This window comes from Myotis yumanensis, unplaced genomic scaffold, assembly GCF_028538775.1.
Source record: "Myotis yumanensis isolate MYYU_CA2020_CCGP unplaced genomic scaffold, mMyoYum1.0.hap1 SCAF_1, whole genome shotgun sequence".
NCBI classification, from domain to species: Eukaryota; Metazoa; Chordata; class Mammalia; order Chiroptera; family Vespertilionidae; genus Myotis; species Myotis yumanensis.
In genome coordinates, this window is record NW_027223752.1 from 63,353,202 (window position 1) to 63,372,324 (window position 19,123).

Below are 19,123 nucleotides of genomic sequence, written 5' to 3' on the forward strand. Positions count from 1 at the left end.
AAAGCCATTTCTGATCTAGCCTTGTATTTTACAATATGCATACAACAAGATGGCCAAAAGATCCAGAGTCTTATCTGACTTACTGTGGTTCATTCATCTGGAGGCAGCTGTAAGGAGAGGGCATTACAGAAAGAGAACTCTGGGATCTCTGGCCAGGCTAGACTGAAAGCTGGGAGTCTGGACAGGCACCTGAGGATCATCCACACTCTAACCTGTCGGAAGCCCACAAAGTTCTCTCGGAACATAACATAAAAACAGCAATATCTTTATTTTTAATAACCCATTAGACCAGACTCTTATGGGCCTTAATGAGTAACTTACTCTTTTCATCCCATTCCAATTGTTTCTCCTCTTTTTAGCTAATGCTTATCAAATTATTGAATAGTACTATTTATTATTCAGCTATTTAGATAAAAAATACACAGACCAAAGAACCATATAGATCACTTTGTGTTTATTAGATGTTTCACTGAATTATTTCAAATTACAGAATTCAACTCCAAAACAAGGTAATCAATGTTTACTAAGTTATTATTCTGTTGCATTTTTCCCTCCTAAAATTTTAACTCAGCAAAACACCTTAAAGACATATGAATAGGTTCAGTGCACTTTAGTGGCTCACAATCATGAGACAAAGACCACATTTATCCATAAAAATTAAGACAAATAGCTCGATATTTTAAAATATTATTAACATGAAATAAAATAAAGAAAAAAATAAAATACTGCATTTTTACCACAACTATTTGGTAGATGATAGAATATTGTTTAAAACAATGCTCCTCTGCAGAGCACAGGTTGTGGTTGGCATGCTTGGCACTTAAGCACTTGGTACCTGCTCAGCTCCCATCTGTAGTTTTTTAGAAGGATCCTTACTCAGACCCACGTTCCCTGAGCCTGCTCTGCCTGCCTCCACAGGGACTATTCTGCTGGGAGCTTGATCCTTCTACCTGCTCTTAAGACTTTGCTGCCTTCCCTTTATTCCCTCCAGATTCACACTTGCTGCCACCTGCATTCTCAGCAAAGATGCCTGGCACAAAATTCACACAGGTGAGTAACCCCACCCCCTAGCTTTTATTCCAGATGATGCCCCTTCAACTTGACTAAATGATGACTATAAGGTGAGGAGATGATCTACCAACAGCAATCATTCTCCCTACTTTGTAGTCACATCTATAATACAAAAAACGTTAGTGATGTCTGATTTAGAACTTAAAACACTGAATTAGTTTAGACAGAAAATATAGTGCTCTGAAGTTCTTTAAAATCTCTTTCCTACTATTGTTTTTAAAACCATAAAAATATAAAAATTGTAAACATTCTACTAAACATTTCAGGAGAAATCCTGTAACCCTACTTTTTATTTAGTGGGTTCAGAAAGAACAAAATAACACCTCTCCCCCTTTGGAAGACCCAAAATCATGTTCCCAGCCCTCACCTACCACTGCACGTCTCTCCCCACGGGACAATCTATAGGCCAAGCATGTCTCTCATGACAACTGCTGCTGCACCCTTGTAACAACGCAGCAGCTCATTGTAATCTCTCCCAGATCAGCTGTCCTCGGGTTTGCTGGGCACCTTACATCCACTGCTCTACACTCAACCCAGCCTGAGTGACCATGCAAACACATGCAAGTAAGGGCACAAAAAATCGGGGCATCTCCTGTGCCACAAACTGCATCCCTCTGCAAAGTGAGAGGGCACTTCCTATCTCTTTGTCAGAGTAACAGCAGAATCAGGTGGGGGTGCTGCTGACAGAGGCAGGAATAAAGAGGAAGCTGATGATGCAGCCACCAGTGCCCACCACACCTCCACAGACAGCATGTCCCCTTCACCGTGACACTGCTAGGAGCTTGAGGATGAATCTCACCTTCTATTTAAAAGGAGAAACCTACACAGGAAACTCCAGTCACTTTTCATTGCTCTTATAGCAAGATTTTGCTGTTTTTAAAAGCATGAAAGTAACAAGGTATGACATACTTTTTAAATGAATAACTTAAAACTTAATTTTAAAAAATACTGTTTTGTTTTTAGGAAGGAATATGCTAGACACAAATAACTAATGAAATCTATCGGCTCTGGGGAATCCCCTTAGCGTCTTTCAGATCAGCTATGATTAGTGAGATAACCTAAAACCAGAATTCCACACCTGGGCGACACACAGTACCAAGTAACCAGAGCATTAGCTTCAATAACTTAAAACTATATTACCTGAATAGTCTCCATGGTGAAGTGTCAGAAAAAGAGAAATAATAAATATCTCCACAGCACCATAAGGTTTTATAAAATATAATTTCCGTTTTTAACCTTAATGTACAACCTCAAGATTCTGGTCCATATTAGACTGATAATAGTTCTGACAGAGGCCACAAAGGTACAACTATAACATGAAAATGATGTCTTTTACTGAAGACCTGTATGGTATACTTAGTCACTGTTGCGGTGGCATCCACTGCATACCAGTGGATTTAAAGGCCAGGAAAATGGTTTTATCATTTATACTCTAATCACAAATTTCAACTTGCTAAAAGAACCAAAGTGGTAACTAACTAAGAGATTTGCCATAACTAAGAAGTCCTTTTATATGTTTGCTTTAGTCCTTTTATATGTGTGCTCTTGTGGGTTTTGTTTCTCTATGATAATATTCTGTAAATGGCTCTGAGTATTTAACATAGAAATACAGTGATTCATTCTTAATATTAAAAATAAACACAAATGGAAAACAAACTTTCTAGCCAAATTATCTGCACTTATGTATAGCAAGTTATCTATAGTAACTGTATCACAGATTGGATCCCCAATACCCAGCATGCTCATGGATCTCTTGAACTAAGTGTGTGCTGTGCCAACTTAGTTCAACATCGAACTAAGCAAAACATAATTGAAAGTAATGACGTGCCTACCAAAAAGCACACACTGCATTCCAAAGCCAAATGTGAATTAGGTCTGGGGTTTTCAATTCCATGTCTCCCCCACATCAATGCAGAACTCAAACTTGACTTTACTACAAATTGGCTAGCACTAGAGTAAATTTGCTATAAAATTACTTATAACAAAATAAATATTTTCAGTCCCTCTACACTAAGTGATATATAAAGCATTAGCAGTTTATAACATTAGCTCAGGTCACTCTTTAGGACCCAAACATACTGTACAATCCTGAGTAAAAGATTAAGGATACAGTTTCTTGGGGATCTTTCTTGATCAGGAATCATAAAGGAAACACATAATACCACAATTTGCAATTATCCCCATTTTCATTAGAAGTACCATGAATTATTTACTTTGGTAAATAAGTTTATGTATGTAAACCATTTGTTTTGCTGGAGTAAAATATAAGAGCTTCTGCTAGGATCCCTCCATCACCTTTTGACACTGATACAATAAATAGTCAGGAAGAGTAGAGCAGGAGGATCTAAACCATAGGGCTAATACGTCACCATGAACTCGGAAATGCAGCAAACAGGGGATGGATGGGAGCAGCTGACAGGCCAACAGCCCTTCACTGCCTACAAACAACAAAAATTAAAAATTCTTTAATACAAAGGAACTTCAGTAGACAGTTCTACAAAGAAGATACACAATGGCCAATAAGCACATGAAAAGATATTCAACATCACTGCTCATTAAGGAAATGCTAATCAACCCCATAATGAAATACCACTTACCACTTCACACCCATGAGGATGGCAATTATCACAATAAATAAATACAAGGGTTAGTGAGGACATGGAGAAATTTGAACCCTTGTACATTGCTGATGGGAATGTAAATGGTGCCGTTGCTGTGAAAAACGATATGATAGCCTGGTGTGGTTCAGTAATTGAGCACTGACCCATGAACCAGGAGGTTACTGGTTCAATTCCCAGTCAAGGCACATGCCTGGTTGCAGGCACAATCCCCAATAAGGGGTGTGCAGGAAGCAGCCAATCGATATTTCTCTCTCATCGATGTTTCTATCTCTCTATCCCTCTCCCTTCCTCTCTCTCAAAAATCAATAAAAAACATTTAAAAAATGATATTACTTTTCCAAAAATTACATATAGAATTACCATATGATCCAGCAATTCTACTTCTGGGACTTGAACTCTGATATCTGTACACCTCTATTCAGAGCAGCATTATTTACAGTAGCCAAAAAGTAGAAGCAACTCAAGTGTTCATCGATAGATGAATGGATAAAAAAAAAGTGGTATATTCATACAATGGAATAGTATTCATTAGGAAAGTTTGACACATGCCACAATAAGGATGAACCTTGAAGATATTATGTTATGTGAAATAAGCCAATCACAAAAGGGCAAATATTGTATGATTCCACTTCTATGAGGTACCTAACGTCAAATTCATAGAGACAGAAAATAGGATGGTAGGTGTCAGGGACTGGAGAGGGAGATGATGAGAGCTATTGTTTAATGGGTACAGTTTGAGTTAGGGGAGAAAGAAAAGCTCAGGAGATGATGGTGGCAATAGTTACACAACAACACGAATATACTTAAAGCCACTAAACTGTACACTTAAGAACAGTTAAAATAGCAAATTTTGTTATGTATATTTTACCACAAAAATTCTTTAATAAAATCTGAAGAACACACTCCTCTAAAAGATACCAATAACAGGAAATATGGCTCTAAGAAATCTGACACTTGTGAGAGTTGATCTGTGTTCTGGTTGTGAGAAAGCCCTCATAAACACGGGATTGCCTTTTCGTAACTCTACGAACCTATAATGTCAACAACATGAAGTCTCAGTTTCTGTTGCAGTGTCTTCAGGGCAGAAGGCAGAGCAGCTTGAGATTCTGACATTTTTACATTTTGCTTCACATCATTTGCAAAGGATAACCAGAGTTTGCCGAAGTCTTCAGTTGAAATTTTTAATGGTCTGAAAATAATGTTTAAAATTAGACTGATGTCCAAAAGAATGAAATAATTCTAAACAAAAAACATACATTTTAAATGATTCCTGGGAATAAAACAATTACTGTAAATCTCGGTCCCACAAAAAATTATGTTTTTAAACTAAATATGATTAGAATGCTAATCATTTTTTCACCCTCCAACCTGAGCAAGAAATGTTAGTGCAAATGTTTTTTCAATAAGTCAGCTAGCTCTTTTTCTGGGTATTAGCGATTTCAGTAAAATGTTTCCAAGTAATTTCATGAATCGTTCAAATATAACATAAAACTTTTCTTTCATATACACTCTGGATTGGGGGATAAGGAGACACTCTATCAAAGTCATATACAGAAGCATGAATATAAAGACTCAGCACCTTAAGTAAATTAGACCAAGAGAAAAGATTTTAGCAAATGTACGTATTTTAGAAATGATTCATGAGACTGAAGATCAAATAGCTAACACTGTGTATACTAAGGTGGAATTATAGAGAACTTTTATGTTCTACTTATATTTTTCTACAGCATTTAAATTTTTATGTATATATCAAATTTATAATTAGGAAAATATTTTTAAAGACAGAGGATTTTATTAATAAACACAGAATTGTTATATATATTGTGCTTCTTCGGGTTATGAATGCACACCATGGGAGACACCTCAGAGTCAAAGAATATAAGTTCTTATATAGCAACATGAGTATAAATACTCTGACAGATTAATAGACATGTTCATACTGAAAGACATTAAAGAGTAGGCAAAAACTGAAGTAGTGTAACACAACCAGAGTGTGGAGTTTAAAAGTTTTACAGACAATCCCTGGTATTCTGCATTCTTGGTTCAAGCAGTCTTCATTTAAAAAAATGTTTGAATACAGCCCTGGCTTGTTTTGCTCAATGGTTAGAGCATCAGCCCGTGGACTGAAGGGTCCCAGGTTCAATTCCTGGTCAAGGCATTGTACCTCAGTTGCAGGTTAATCCCTGCCGGTAGGGGCATGTGCGGGAGGCAACCAATCAATGTGTCTCTCTCACATTGATGTCTCTTTCTCTCTCTCTCTCTCTCTCTTCCTCTGTTCTTCCCTCCCTCCCTCCCCCATCCCTTCCACCTTCTCTAAAAGTCAATGGAAAAAATATCCTCAGGTGAGGATTAAAAAATAAATTTAAAAAAATGTTTGAATACAGTACAATATATTCGTAACACTAAATGAGAGACGAGTTAGGCAGTTTTCAATTATTTTGGTAACACTGAACAGTGCCTAGTATAATGCTAAATACTAACATAATCCTACATAATAAAAAGCTAATATGCAAATCAACCAAATGGAGTAACAACCGGTCGCTATGATGCACACTGACCATCAGGGGACAGACACTCAACGCAGGAGCTGCCATTGGTAGTCAGTGCGCTCCCACAGGGGGTGCACCGCTCAGCCAAAAGCCGGGCTCATGGCTGGCAAGCACAGCAGTGGTGGCAGGAGCCTCTCCCCTCTCTGTGGCAGTGCTAAGGATGTCTGTCTGACAGCTTAGGCTCGTTCCTCACAGGGAGCAGGCCTAAGCTGTCAGTCGGACATCTCTGAGGGCTCCTGGACTACGAGATGGCGCAGGCTGGGCTGAGGGAACCCCCCCCCCAAGTGCACGAATTTTGTGCACCAGGCCTCTAATGTCTAATAAAAGTATAACTTTGCTGAGTAATTTTCTTGCAGATCTCTAAAGCTTAATAAAATTTGAAAAGCTTTAAGAAAAGCCATGTGGAATCTTTAAAGTTATTTCAGTTTAAACATTACTTTAATATCAGTTTCTCTCAGAAGTTTTCCAAGATCACCAACCAACTCCAACCTAAATCAGGTCCCATATTATAATTGGCCATTGTAGGCCATCATCAACAAATCAACAAACGACAAGTGCTGGAAAGGATGTGGAGAAAAAGGAACACTTGTGCACTGCTGGTGGGAATGCAGACTGGTGCAGCCACTATGGAAGGCAGTATGGAGGTTCCTCAAAAAATTGGAAATGGAACTCCCATTTGACCCTGTGATCCCACTTCTAGGAATATATCCCAAGAAACCAGAAACACCAATCAGAAAGGATATATGCACCCAGATGTTCATAGCAGCACAATTCACCATAGCTAAGATCTGGAAACAGCCTAAGTGCCCATCAGTAGATGAATGGATTAGAAAACTGTGGTACATCTACATGATGGAATACTATGCTGCTGTTAAAAAGAAGGAACTCTTACCATTTGCAACAGCATGGATGGAACTGGAGAGCATTATGCTAAGTGAAACAAGCCAGTCAATGAAGGAAAAATACCACATGATCTCATTCTTTCATGGATAATTAAGACCATTACAAACTTTTGAACAATAATAAATACAGTGGCAGAGCTGCCTCAAACCGATTGTTGGACTTCAGTGGTAAGGCCAGGGAGGGTTGGGGGACAGGAGGGAGGGGAGTAAGAGATCAACCGAAGGACTTGTATGCATCCATATAACCATAACTAATGGACATAAGACACTGGGGGGTAAGGGAGGGCAGGGGCTTGTCAAGGGTGGGGGGGAAAAAAGGACACATATGTAATACCCTTTGTAATGCTTTAAGCAATAAAAATAAATAAATAAAATAAATAAATAAATAAATAAATAAATAAAAATAATTGGCCATTGTACCATTTATTTTCTCTATAATTCACAATTACATATGCGTTGATATGATTGTTCAATGTCTCCTCCTTAGGCTGGCCAGTAGGGGCTGTGTCTGAATTGTTATACTCCCTAGCACCTAGCATAGTACTTCTGTCCAGAGAGGAGGCCCAATGAACATATGCTGAATGACTGAATAACCTGAGTTAACATTCCAGAAAATACTTACCTAATGAAATCTAACAGTGATAAGTTTACTGAAAATTCTAGCTGAACAGCGTGAGTGTTCATCATTGGGTAATTTATAAAACCAGAAAGATTCCCTTCTGTAAAAGGTTTTTCCATCTGCACACTATATTGAAAGTTTTTTGTGTTCTCTGCTTCTATTATAGGCAAGCAGCATCCGGGTTGCTCAGTGATCTGTAGATAAAAGTAACACAAGGGATGAAGAAGGGATCGATACAGACTATCATATGAATACCAAATTTCTATTTAAGTCAAGTAAAGCACATTACTGTGAGATGTTAATAACTACATTATGAAGATGACTAACAACTTCACTTGAGAAAAATTCACTAGCACAGATAATCAAGAACTAATAGTACACAGATAAAAAAAAGGTAACAAATGTCATTACAATGAAAGCCTCTGTATAATTTGAGAACAAAAAAATATGTATTAAACTCTAGTCTTGTGGCTCTCAATTCTGGCTAGCACCAGATCTTTAAAGCTAGGAGAGTTAAAAGATATATACAGGTGCCTTCCCTTTCCATTCTCCACCCTTACTCAACTACTGGTGGTAGAGCTCAGGCAACTGAATTGGGTTTTGTTTTGTTTTAAGTTCCATAGGTGATTCTTATGCAAATCTAGAACTTCTGCCCTGGTCAGGCCAAGGTAATATCCCATTCAACACAATCTAGCTCATAGAAGAAATTAGGTCAGTTTTATGGAATACTGATCTACTGGTCAAATCTCATTATAACTCCACCAAGAACAACCACATAATAACACAAACAGCATTATTTCCAGAAATCACAATGAGGTCTCTTGGAGCCAGGCAAGAAATGACTGAAGCCTGAGAACTCTATGATGCAAAAGCACTATTAATATCTTCACTTTAAATGCCAGGAAACTATGGCACAAAGCAGGTATATAATTTGACCATGGAACACAGCTAAAAAGCAGCAGAAGCAAGATTCAAAGGCAAGCAGTCTGAGACAAGAGTCTATATTTGTGCTCTATCAAAACTCATTTTATATAGGGTGGAGCAAAAGTAGGTTTACAGTTGTTCACATGAAAAATAATGCAACAATTAATAAATAATACAAGAATAAACTCTGCTTCACGTACTCACAATTGTAAACCTATTTTTGTCCCCCCTGTATTTGTGGCCTTCTCCAATACAACCTTTATTATGTTTCCTTGAATCTTTTGAATAATTCACCCCTACACAAATTAAATAATCTGTCATATCTTGTACTTTTTTTTTGCTAAAGAGGAAGGAAGAATGTGAAAAAAAATGCACAAACCATCAGAAGAGCCAACAGCAGAAACACTAAGCAAGCACTGTACATTTAAGACAAGAAATAACAAACCATTCATTGTCATACCTTGAAATTTTCTGCAGGAGCAATTTCTAAGTTAACACCTTCCAATTCTGAACCACTCTTACTAGAAACTAACCACACCATCAATAAACAATCATCTTTCCAAATTTTGTAAGAAGACAATGACACGGTTTCAGTATTGCAGACCTCCGTAAGATCCGAATGCATGTGCTCAGTAGTTTCTTCCAACAAAGAAGCTAAGGAGCTTTCACTGGCAAGTGAGGCGGAGGTGGACCGGGGAGGGTGAAACACTTCCATATCATCAGCAAACAAGGCAGGTGCGGGCCGCCTGCACTCTGAGAGTTTCTCCACCAAGGGCGGTTCTGCGAGTGCCTCGGAACCCAGAAGTTCTGCACTTAGAGCAAATTTCTCTAGTTCTTTGTCTCTTCTATCCCCCAAATTATCCAAGTAATAATCTTCTTCATAAGTCACATTTGTAGGAGAACTAAAGGAAGAACGGGTCATATTATGAGCATTGGTTTTTTCTCCACTTATGGCTTCTTTGACTTTTGATTTCCTTCTGAACTTGTGAGAGATGGTATCTGCTTTTCCTAGCTGTGAAAATGAAACATAATAATATAAAAAGAAATCATTCTTCTAGTCATGAGTTTTAAACATTTTTCTATAATTTCAAATGACCAATTTAATAGCTTGCTGAAGTTCTATCTATAAAGCACAGATTGAAAAAAGAATCAGAGATAAATAAAATGTTAAGCCCTGAAATTCTGACAGCTATGTAACATTGAACTACTAGCTAAATCTTATTTCTCATTTAATAACACATAAAATCAGCCTGGCCATGGGTGGGTGTTTGAGTGTCAACCATGAACCAGGAAATTATGGTTTCATTCCCAGTCAGGGCACATGCCGGGTTGTGGGCTCAATCCCAGCAGGGAGTGTGCAGGGAGCAGCTGTTCAATGATTCTCTGTCATCATTGACGTTTCTCTCTCTCCTTCTCCCCTCCTCTCTGAAATCAATAAAAATATATTTTAAAAATAAAAGTAAATAAATAACACATAAAAGAAATGTTAAAAATTCCAATGTAAACAATTCTAAAAACTTGCTAGATTTCAGAATACTAGAGTACAGAATTGCGCAAATTAAAAAGAGTGAGAAACCCAGCTATTTTTTTGTTCTTGAGTTTTCTTATAGAGTTCTCCTCAAACTCTGACTCAGGAATATACAATAATCATGATTTCATGGCCTATGAGTCAATAAACAGGGAAGAAAAACTGGTTTTACCTCAAGAATCAACTGGCAATGGCTGACTGGAACACAAAGCAGTAAAGAATTCTATAAATGACTAGTGATGTTTGCTATGGATTCTAGAGATGGGACCAGTAAATTTGCCATCCTTGAGCTAACCCTCCTGAGGAATGGCCTGCAAATCTATGTAAGAAGAGTGACTCAAGTGTCCCCTTGCCTCTCAAAGTCCTATCTAAAATCAGTAGAACAGACTGGCACTCACTGCTCTAAGTCTAAGTCCATGCCTACGCCTTCCGGGGGCTGTAACACCACGTGGCTACCCTTCACATGATTCTAGTTTACCAGAATTCTAGGTCCCTGTCCATATTCTCTCATTCTTTCAAGTCCCAATACCTCTTCCAACTCTCAAAAGTAAGGGATGAGTCTGTCTCCTCCCTTTCAATTCAGAAGTCATTACACAAAAACTTACACTGTTTTAAGACAAAAACAAGTGGGGGGGGTGGGGGGGGGGGGGGAAAGGATTTCCATTCCAGTAGCCATGGGACTTGAATTAGACATACAGTAGTCCCCCTTATCTGTGATTTTGCTTTCCATGGTTTCAGTTACCTACAGTCAACATCAGTCCAAAAATATTAAATGGAAGTTTTCAGAAATAAATAATACATAAGTTTCAAATTGCACGTCATTCATATTAGTGTGATAAAATCTCTCACTGTCCTGCTACGTACATCCCAGGACATGAATCATTCCTTTGTCTAGCATATCCAGGCTGTATACGATAGCTACCCATTAGTCACTTAGCCCTCTGGGTTATCAGATCAACTGTCTCAGTACTGCAGTGCTTGTAATTCATGTGCCCATATTTTACTTTAATAATTGCCCCAAAATACAAGAGTAGTGAAGCTGGCAATTTAGATATGCCAAAGAGAAGCAATACAGTGCTTCCTTTAAACGAAAAGGTGAAAGTTCTTGATTTAGTAAGAAACAAACAAAAAAAAATCATATGCTGAGTTTGCTAGGAACAAAGCTTCTGTTTGTGAAACTGTGGGGAAGGAGAAAGAAATTTGTACTAGACCAGCCACGGGCAAACTACAGCCCGCGGGCCGGATCCGGCCTGTTTGAAATGAATAAAACTAAAAAAAAAAAAAGACCATACCCTTTTATGTAATGATGTTTACTTTGAATTTATATTAGTTCACACAAACACTCCATCCATGCTTTTGTTCCAGCCCTCCGGTCCAGTTTAAGAACCCATTGTGGCCCTTGAGTCAAAAAGTTTGCCCACCCCTGTACTAGACTGTGGTAGCAACTCAAACAGTAAAGTTACAGCTACAGTCAGTGAAAAGTACTTAGTTATAGAAAACACATTAAATTTGTGGCTGAGAGACATGAACAGGAAACATGTTTTAAATGATGGTAATGTGTTGCTCCAGAAAGTACTAAGCCTACACAAAGACTTCAGCAAAGGATCCCCTGAAACGAGTGACACCAAGCCATTTACTGCAAGCAATACTGTTAGGCTAAATTTGTTTTTTCTTAGGAGGGAATGAGTATCAAGTCTAACAGAAATGGGATCTGTAAAAGACAGAGATACAGTAAAGAATGTAGCCTGGAGTCTAGCCTAGTGTTGACAGGGATGGAGAGAAAATTCCACTAAGGGAGAAGGAGGATGAAAGAACTGGGATCATGTAAAATGAAGAAAATGTAGCTCTAATCACAATTTTGCACTAGGTATGTTCATCAGGCCGCCAAATGGAAAATGACATGGAATTTTCAGACACTCAAAAATAGTACCTTGCCCAGCAGGTGTGGCTCAGTGGTTGAGTGTTGACCCTTGAACCAGGAGATCATAGTTTGATTCCCATTCAGGGTACATGCCCAGGTTTCATGATCAATTCTCAGTATGGGAAGTGCAAGAGGCAGCCAGTCAATTATTCTCTCTCATCAGTGATGTTTTTATCTCTCTCTCTCCCTCTCCCTTCTTCCCTGAAATCAATAAAAATAAATATATTTTTTAAAAATCGCACCTGCCCTTCTTTTACTACGAGAATAATACATTAGGATAAAAACTTTTGAAAATCGCTATAATCGTAATGCCTGAATGTAGTTTCCATTTTTTTATAATTCATTCAATCTCAAAACACTTTTATCTTCTTAACAGTTATAGGCAAGATGTAAATAGAATTTTATATTATTTTTAATATATCCTAAGTATTTTTTATTTTACAATGCAGTAGTTATCATTTTTAATGGCTGAGTAGTATTCTGAGCTAATATAATTTATGTACCCTTTCTCTTGTTAGACACCTAAATTGACTCCTATTTTTCACTATTAAAAACATCATTTTGAGAAGAACTTTTTTCACAGACAAGTCAATATTGTTGAACTATTATTGTTGACAGTATTTCCATCAAACCCCTCCCACTGAGAACTGTCCTCCACCCACTGGGGTGAGAATACTGTTAGTTACAGTTATAACTTTATTTGGGCCCTGCCCCTTGCCTAGCTGACTAGACAGACTAGAGAGAACTCCTTACTCAAGCTGAGCCAATTAGATTTTCTCTTTCAGGAATACAAAAGTGTCATTGGTGGCTCTGGAGCTGGGAAAGCCATTTCCCACTATATATATAGATAGATAGGTAATGGCCAAGAGCTTTCATAGAGCAAGGTTTTTTATATGAAACAGGGGACACAGACTCTCAGGAATATAACTGGCTACTTACCAAATTGACTGTACTTTCTGATCCTAGCCCAACAAATAATGACGATGCCAGCAGCTGCTTTTCTTTCTCCTCTTTAGATTGGGTAAGGACTTGAGATGGGTCCTTTTTTGTTATAGTTGGGTCGACATTCTCTATTATGCTCTCTTGAGAAACGGGCGGAGCTTCAGTTTCATCACCAGTTTTGCTTTCCTTCTTGGGAAGATAGCCCTCTTTCCCCCACAATTTCTGTATACCTTCCAGCTTCAAGCTACTTGTCCTAAGGAGATTGATAATGAAATCAAGTCAATTTAAGTAACTGCTAAGCAATTACTTTCTTGAGGCATTTTTAAAAAACTGTCGTTGCCACGGCCTTTTAGAAACCGCTTTTTATTTTATTTTGTATGCCCAAAGCAAAATCTAGATCTCTAGATTTTATTTTAGTTACAGCCAACCCCCCCCCCCACCATCATTCAGACAAAGGATTTAAGGCAACAGAATTCTAGACATAGTTTAAAATTTAGATCATTTAATTTTCATTTAATTGCTTACATAAGGTGTCCACAAATAGAACTACTGTATCAGTTCCTTAACCCCAATGACTTTGCAAAATATCTTCAATTCTGATGAGTTAAACTTAAGTTTTTTAGCTATAATCACTCAATGAAAGAATTAACTCTACATAAATTCATCAAATAAAATCCTGTTGTAAAAAAAAAAAATCATTCAAATCCACTCCAATGTATAAACTTACCTTTAATCCTAAAGGTTTTCTTGATATGAACACTAGCTACATTTATAAAAATGAAGCGAGGTTTGACTTATAAAAGAAAAAAGATTTTTGAAAAAAACATGAAGATTAGGAGGTTTTTATACCTGAGTTGAAGAAGAATTAAAGTAGGGATTAGAATTTGGACTCACCTACTGCTGTCCCAAAAATGACAGCTTATGAATCTGCAGTGTCTAATATAACCATAAGTACAGGCTGAAACAGCCAAAGATTGCCTCTATTATGTTCATATAAGAACTGTGTGTCCTTGGCACTTGGCTCGTTTAAGTAGCCCTGTTGTGGTCCAAAATAGCATTTTGGAAATTTTCACTACAAGATAGGCAGATCATAAAAGAAAGACTCAGAAATGTTTGTACTGATTATTATTCCCTTCTAATTAGTGAGAATCGTGATCACTTTGATTTTCTGTATAATGCCAGAAAACAAAAATAGGTAGTTATACTTCATACTGAGTGAAGAGCTAATAGCTATTAAGTACTAATTGGCTGAAAGAAAATCTGAATGTTAATAAAGAATGACCTACAGGGAATCAGTCCATTCCTCCTCAATAAATTTTGCTGCTAAATGGTCCTTTACAAGTATCTCCATTTCTCTCTTTCTTTCAGGTACCAAAGAATTTTCTAAAAAGTTATTAAGCCCAGCCAGGGTGGCTCAGTGGTTGAGTGCCCACCTATGAACCAGGTGGTCACAGTTCGATTCCCGGTCAGAGCACATGCCTAAGTTGAAGGCTCAATTCCTGAGGGGATGTACAGGAGGCAGCCGATTGATGATTCTCTCTCATCCTTGATGTTTCTATCTCTCTCTCCCTCTCCCTTTCTCTCTGAAATCAATAAAAATATTTTTTTAAAAATAAAAATAGCCTGGCCAGCATGGCTCAGTGGTTGAGCATCAACCTAGAAACCAAGAGGTCATGGTTCGATTCTTGGTCAGGGCACATACCCAGGCTGGGCTGCAGGCTTAATCCCCAATGGGGGGCCTGCAAAAGGCAGCCTATCAATGATTCTCTCTCATCATTGATGTTTCTATCTCTCTCTCCCTCTTCTTTCCTCTCTGAAATCAATAAAAATATATTTAAGAAAATAAAATAAAATAAAAAGTTATTTAAAAAATAAAAACTATTATCTATCAACCTCTTACAAGAAAACTGGTTGTCCTTGCATGAGCAGATCCAAAAGTGCTCATGGCAGCCACTAAAATGACCCCCGGTATCTCTAGGGTGCTCACCAGCAGCAATTCAAAGGGACTCATAATGTTCACAGCAGGATTATAGAGCTTCTATAACCCAGTTTACCAAGACATATCCTTTAATGATTTTTTTTAAAAGCAAGTCCCCAAGTTTTACTAATAAATGATTCAAATATTAGTTTTTTTTTAAAAGGCAGGTGTTTTGGACACCAGGATGCTCCATACAGATCTCCCTTCAATGCAGAACTGTACTGTCCCTGCTGTTAGCAGTGCAATCCCTCCACTGCCTTAGGGGCAGAGGGCCACCTCACCGAAGATAACGCTGCTTCCAGAGCAACCCGCACGCAGTGACTGATGAATGTAAGCACAGAGCCCTGTCCACCCATTTTGTCCACCTGAGGATAACCCCATTCTAGCTCCAGAGCTCCCCATGGGGTCAGTAAAATCTGTCATTGCACTGCATGGCATCTTAACTACTTCCTCTGCCCAAACCTGCTTCTTTCCCCTTCCTTCCATTGGTATTGAACTAAGGGCACTCCTTAATATTCTACACGCTAAATTCCACCACACTGTGTGCTTCTCAGGAAACCCAACCCCCAACAAAGGGCAAAACGAGAAAGGGGAAGAAAAGTAAGCCTAAAAGTAAGCCTAAAAGTAAGCCTAAAAGTAGCTATTTTAAAGGTTTTTCTGGCTCATTTCATCTGCACAACATGCTTCTCATCAACATAAATTTTCTCTGTCATACATTATATACAAACAGTCTAAAAAGCAGACAAGTAAATAAGAGAGCAGCATAAAGCCTTCATATACAAAATATGATGTAAAACATACTGTAAAAAAATGTTTTTAAACATGAGTCCATCTTGGTCTGGATTTGGATAATAATAAAAACCTAATACAAATGGTATACCTTGTATTATTTTGACTCAGACCATTCAAACACAGAAGTAAATTCTGGCCAAGCAACCTTCAAAAGACTGGGGACATATTCTACACTCAGCTCTAGGAATTCCCATGAGGTATGGCGCTGCCTATGATAGGACTTGGGGTAAGAAATTCTCAACTGGGCTGGCAACTGCTTCGCTATCACCTTGCCAGAGACTGCAGCAGAGTGCCAGTCTCCTCCCTAAAGCTGAGTCACCTGGCCAATTACCACTGAGGTTTCTAATCTGAAATAATGCGTGAGCTGTGGTCCTCTTTGGAAAAGGATTTTAAATGCACCCTTGTGTTCCATTTTATGGTAATACAGCATATGTGTAATTCCTTAGCTGCTTTGCCAAATGCCCTGTCTCTGAGAGTAGAACATGTTTGCACATAGAATTTACAAGGCCCTGTTTAATATTTAGTTCAATACTAAAAAGCAGATGCTGTCAATTGTTGTGCAGGTAAAGGGACTATGTCTCCTCCCTGGGTTTGGAGCGTTCTTGTCTCTCCTTCCCTTGCCCCTCAGTTCCCTATTTGGGGCACTTAATTGCTATCACCTCCACTATCACATGCCTACAAACCATACCTGCTTTCCATGCTTGGAATGCCAAAAATTGAATGTCTGAGAAAGAAATGGGTGTCCACAGAGCAGGGAAAAAAAGCTAAGGAAGAGAATTTGAACTTATGCCACTTCGTTCAGCATATCATTCTACATTCCTCATGATCTATGTGTTTTTGTTCTGAGAAATACTTCTTACAACCATCTCCCTGGAAGACTGACAAATGTAAAGATGAACATAAAATAAGGTGAATGACTCCTTAATGAATATATGAAAACTAAAAATTCAAATGTCATCTTTGAAAGTTGTCACCTTTGAGATTTTATCACATTTATTCCAACAATGCTGCCATTACTCAAAACACTTGAACTCTTTTAGAAGAAGCTCCTACACAAACAAGAAGGCCATTTTCATTTACTTCATATCTCAACAGAATAGTGACCAAAGTCATCCAGATTGATCAGAAATTTTATTTGGTAAACTCAGCTTTTGGATAATGATAATGATGACAGCTACCATTTATTAATCACTATGTACTCAGCTATATGAGGCACTTTGCATAATTATCTCATTTAATTTAATCATCTTTCTGAGAGTAACTTATTTATATTTCCAAAATCAAAACCTACTTAAAAAGGTTATCATTTGGCTGCACATAAGACATTTAGACATCTGTATCACCAATTTTCAAGGAAAGGAACTCTAAAAGCATTTTGAGTAAAGCACACAACTTCCTCAGGTGAAGTCAATCACCTTATTTTATGTTCATCTCTATATCTGTCAATCTTCCAATGAGATTGTTATAAAAAGTCGATTATGAGAAATGTAGAATTATATGCTCAATATTCACCTGGGTATATAAGTTGTGATATACTTCTTTAAATATATTATACTATATACACACATATACATACAATATGTAGTAATAATACACACATCATTACTATGTGTAAAGGTTGTATACATCCTATGCTGTCTTGGAAATAAGCAATCTCTCTCTCTCTCTCTCTCTCTCTCTTTTATTTTTTTGTTGATCCTCACCCAATGATATTTTTCCATTGATTTTTAAAGAGAGTGGAACAGCCCTAGTTGATTTGGCTCAGTAGATAGAGTGTCAGCCTGCAGACTGAAGGGTCCCAGGTTCTATTCTGGTCAAGAGCACATGCTGGGGATGTGGGCTCGATCCCCAGTAGGGGGTGTGCAGGAGGTAGCCAATCAATAATTCTCTCTCGTCATTGATGTTTCTTTTTTTAAAAATATATTTTTATTGATTTCAGAAAGGAAGGGAGAGGGAGAGATAGAAACATCAATGATGAGAGAGAATCACTGATTGGCTGCCTCCTACACCCCCCCCCGTCTCCCCCCACCCCCACCCCCGTCCCCACACTGGGGATCGAGCCCACAACCTGGGCATGTGCCTTTGACAGGAATCAAACTTGGGACTCTTTAGTCCGCAGGCTGATGCTCTATCCACTGAGCCAAACCAGCTAGGGCATCATTGATGTTTCTATCTCTCTTTCCCTCTCCCTTTCTCTCTGAAATCAATAAAAATATATTTTTTAAAAAGAGAGAGAGAATGGAAGACAGGGAGAGAGACAGAGAGAGAGAGAGAGAAACATCGATGTGAGAGAGACACATCGATTGGTTGCCTCCCGCATGCACCCCGACCAGGGCCGGGGATTGAGCCTGCAACCGAGGTGTGTGCCCTTGGCCAGAATCGTACCTGGGACTCATCAGTCCATGGGCTGGCTGATGCTACACCCACTGAGCCAAACCAGCTAGGGCGCAAACTCTCTTAAAGTGTAAAGACATACTGTATCGTATCAATACTTTTTTGAAAGCAAGAAATAGAAACAACAGCCCAAGCAGAATTTATCTTTCAGGAACCCCTCTACATTTAAAGACATTTAAATATTCCCATGTTCTCAATTTTAATAAGAAAGGAACTTACTCTTTCAGCCCTATTTCTGCACTGTTTCCAGATATATCTGAACCCAGAGAAATGCCAGCAGGAGACTGTCGTCCAGTAAAGCCAGATGAAGAAAAGGAGAGTCCATATGGTTCAAAATTGAGAACTAGAAATTTAAAACAATAAGAATGGTTTATATTTAAAACAAAGCCAAAATTATTTTTAAAAAGGTAACAATTATCAAAGTTACCATCATTACTAAAATAAAATAACTGAAGACTAGAATCCAGTGACAATTTTTAAACTGGAAGGGAACTTGGAGATGATCTAACCAAATATTTATAATAATAATAATAATAACAAAGCAGCTATGATTTATTTAATACTACTACAGTCTTCATACTATTAGCTGATCAAAGACAGTACTTCATTTTTATCATTTTACCTCCCTTAGAACCTAAAAAAAAAATTCAATTAGGAAAGACAGCTAATAAACCAGATCTACTGAAAAGTTGCTGCTCTCAAGCAAAAATGTTTAAGCAGCTATGAACGAAGAGATGACTGCATTTTGCTTAACAAAATGGCACATTCCTGTACTGAACAGACTGACATAGCCCTCAATGTGAAATCTCCCTTCTCGATGAGGAACAGGTTTACTCAGGTTCGGATTCCATTGAGCCTTATACCCAAATGAACTCAACCAGA

General features: G+C 38.0%; 1 protein-coding gene across 1 annotated transcript in view; it reads right to left on the minus strand.

Moving 5' to 3' along the window:
- Nucleotides 1-437: 437 nt before the first annotated feature.
- The window catches only part of AP4E1 (adaptor related protein complex 4 subunit epsilon 1), a 70,069-nt gene continuing 51,383 nt past the window's right edge, over nt 438-19,123 (minus strand). Inside the window, exons 16-21 of the mRNA XM_070422944.1 lie at nt 18,461-18,584; nt 13,075-13,330; nt 9,147-9,698; nt 7,766-7,956; nt 4,724-4,881; nt 438-3,509 (exon numbers count right to left, since the gene is read on the minus strand). Coding sequence (XP_070279045.1) covers nt 3,349-3,509; nt 4,724-4,881; nt 7,766-7,956; nt 9,147-9,698; nt 13,075-13,330; nt 18,461-18,584 — 1,442 coding nt within the window. The 3' untranslated portion in view covers nt 438-3,348. The remainder of the gene's footprint in view (nt 3,510-4,723; nt 4,882-7,765; nt 7,957-9,146; nt 9,699-13,074; nt 13,331-18,460; nt 18,585-19,123) is intronic.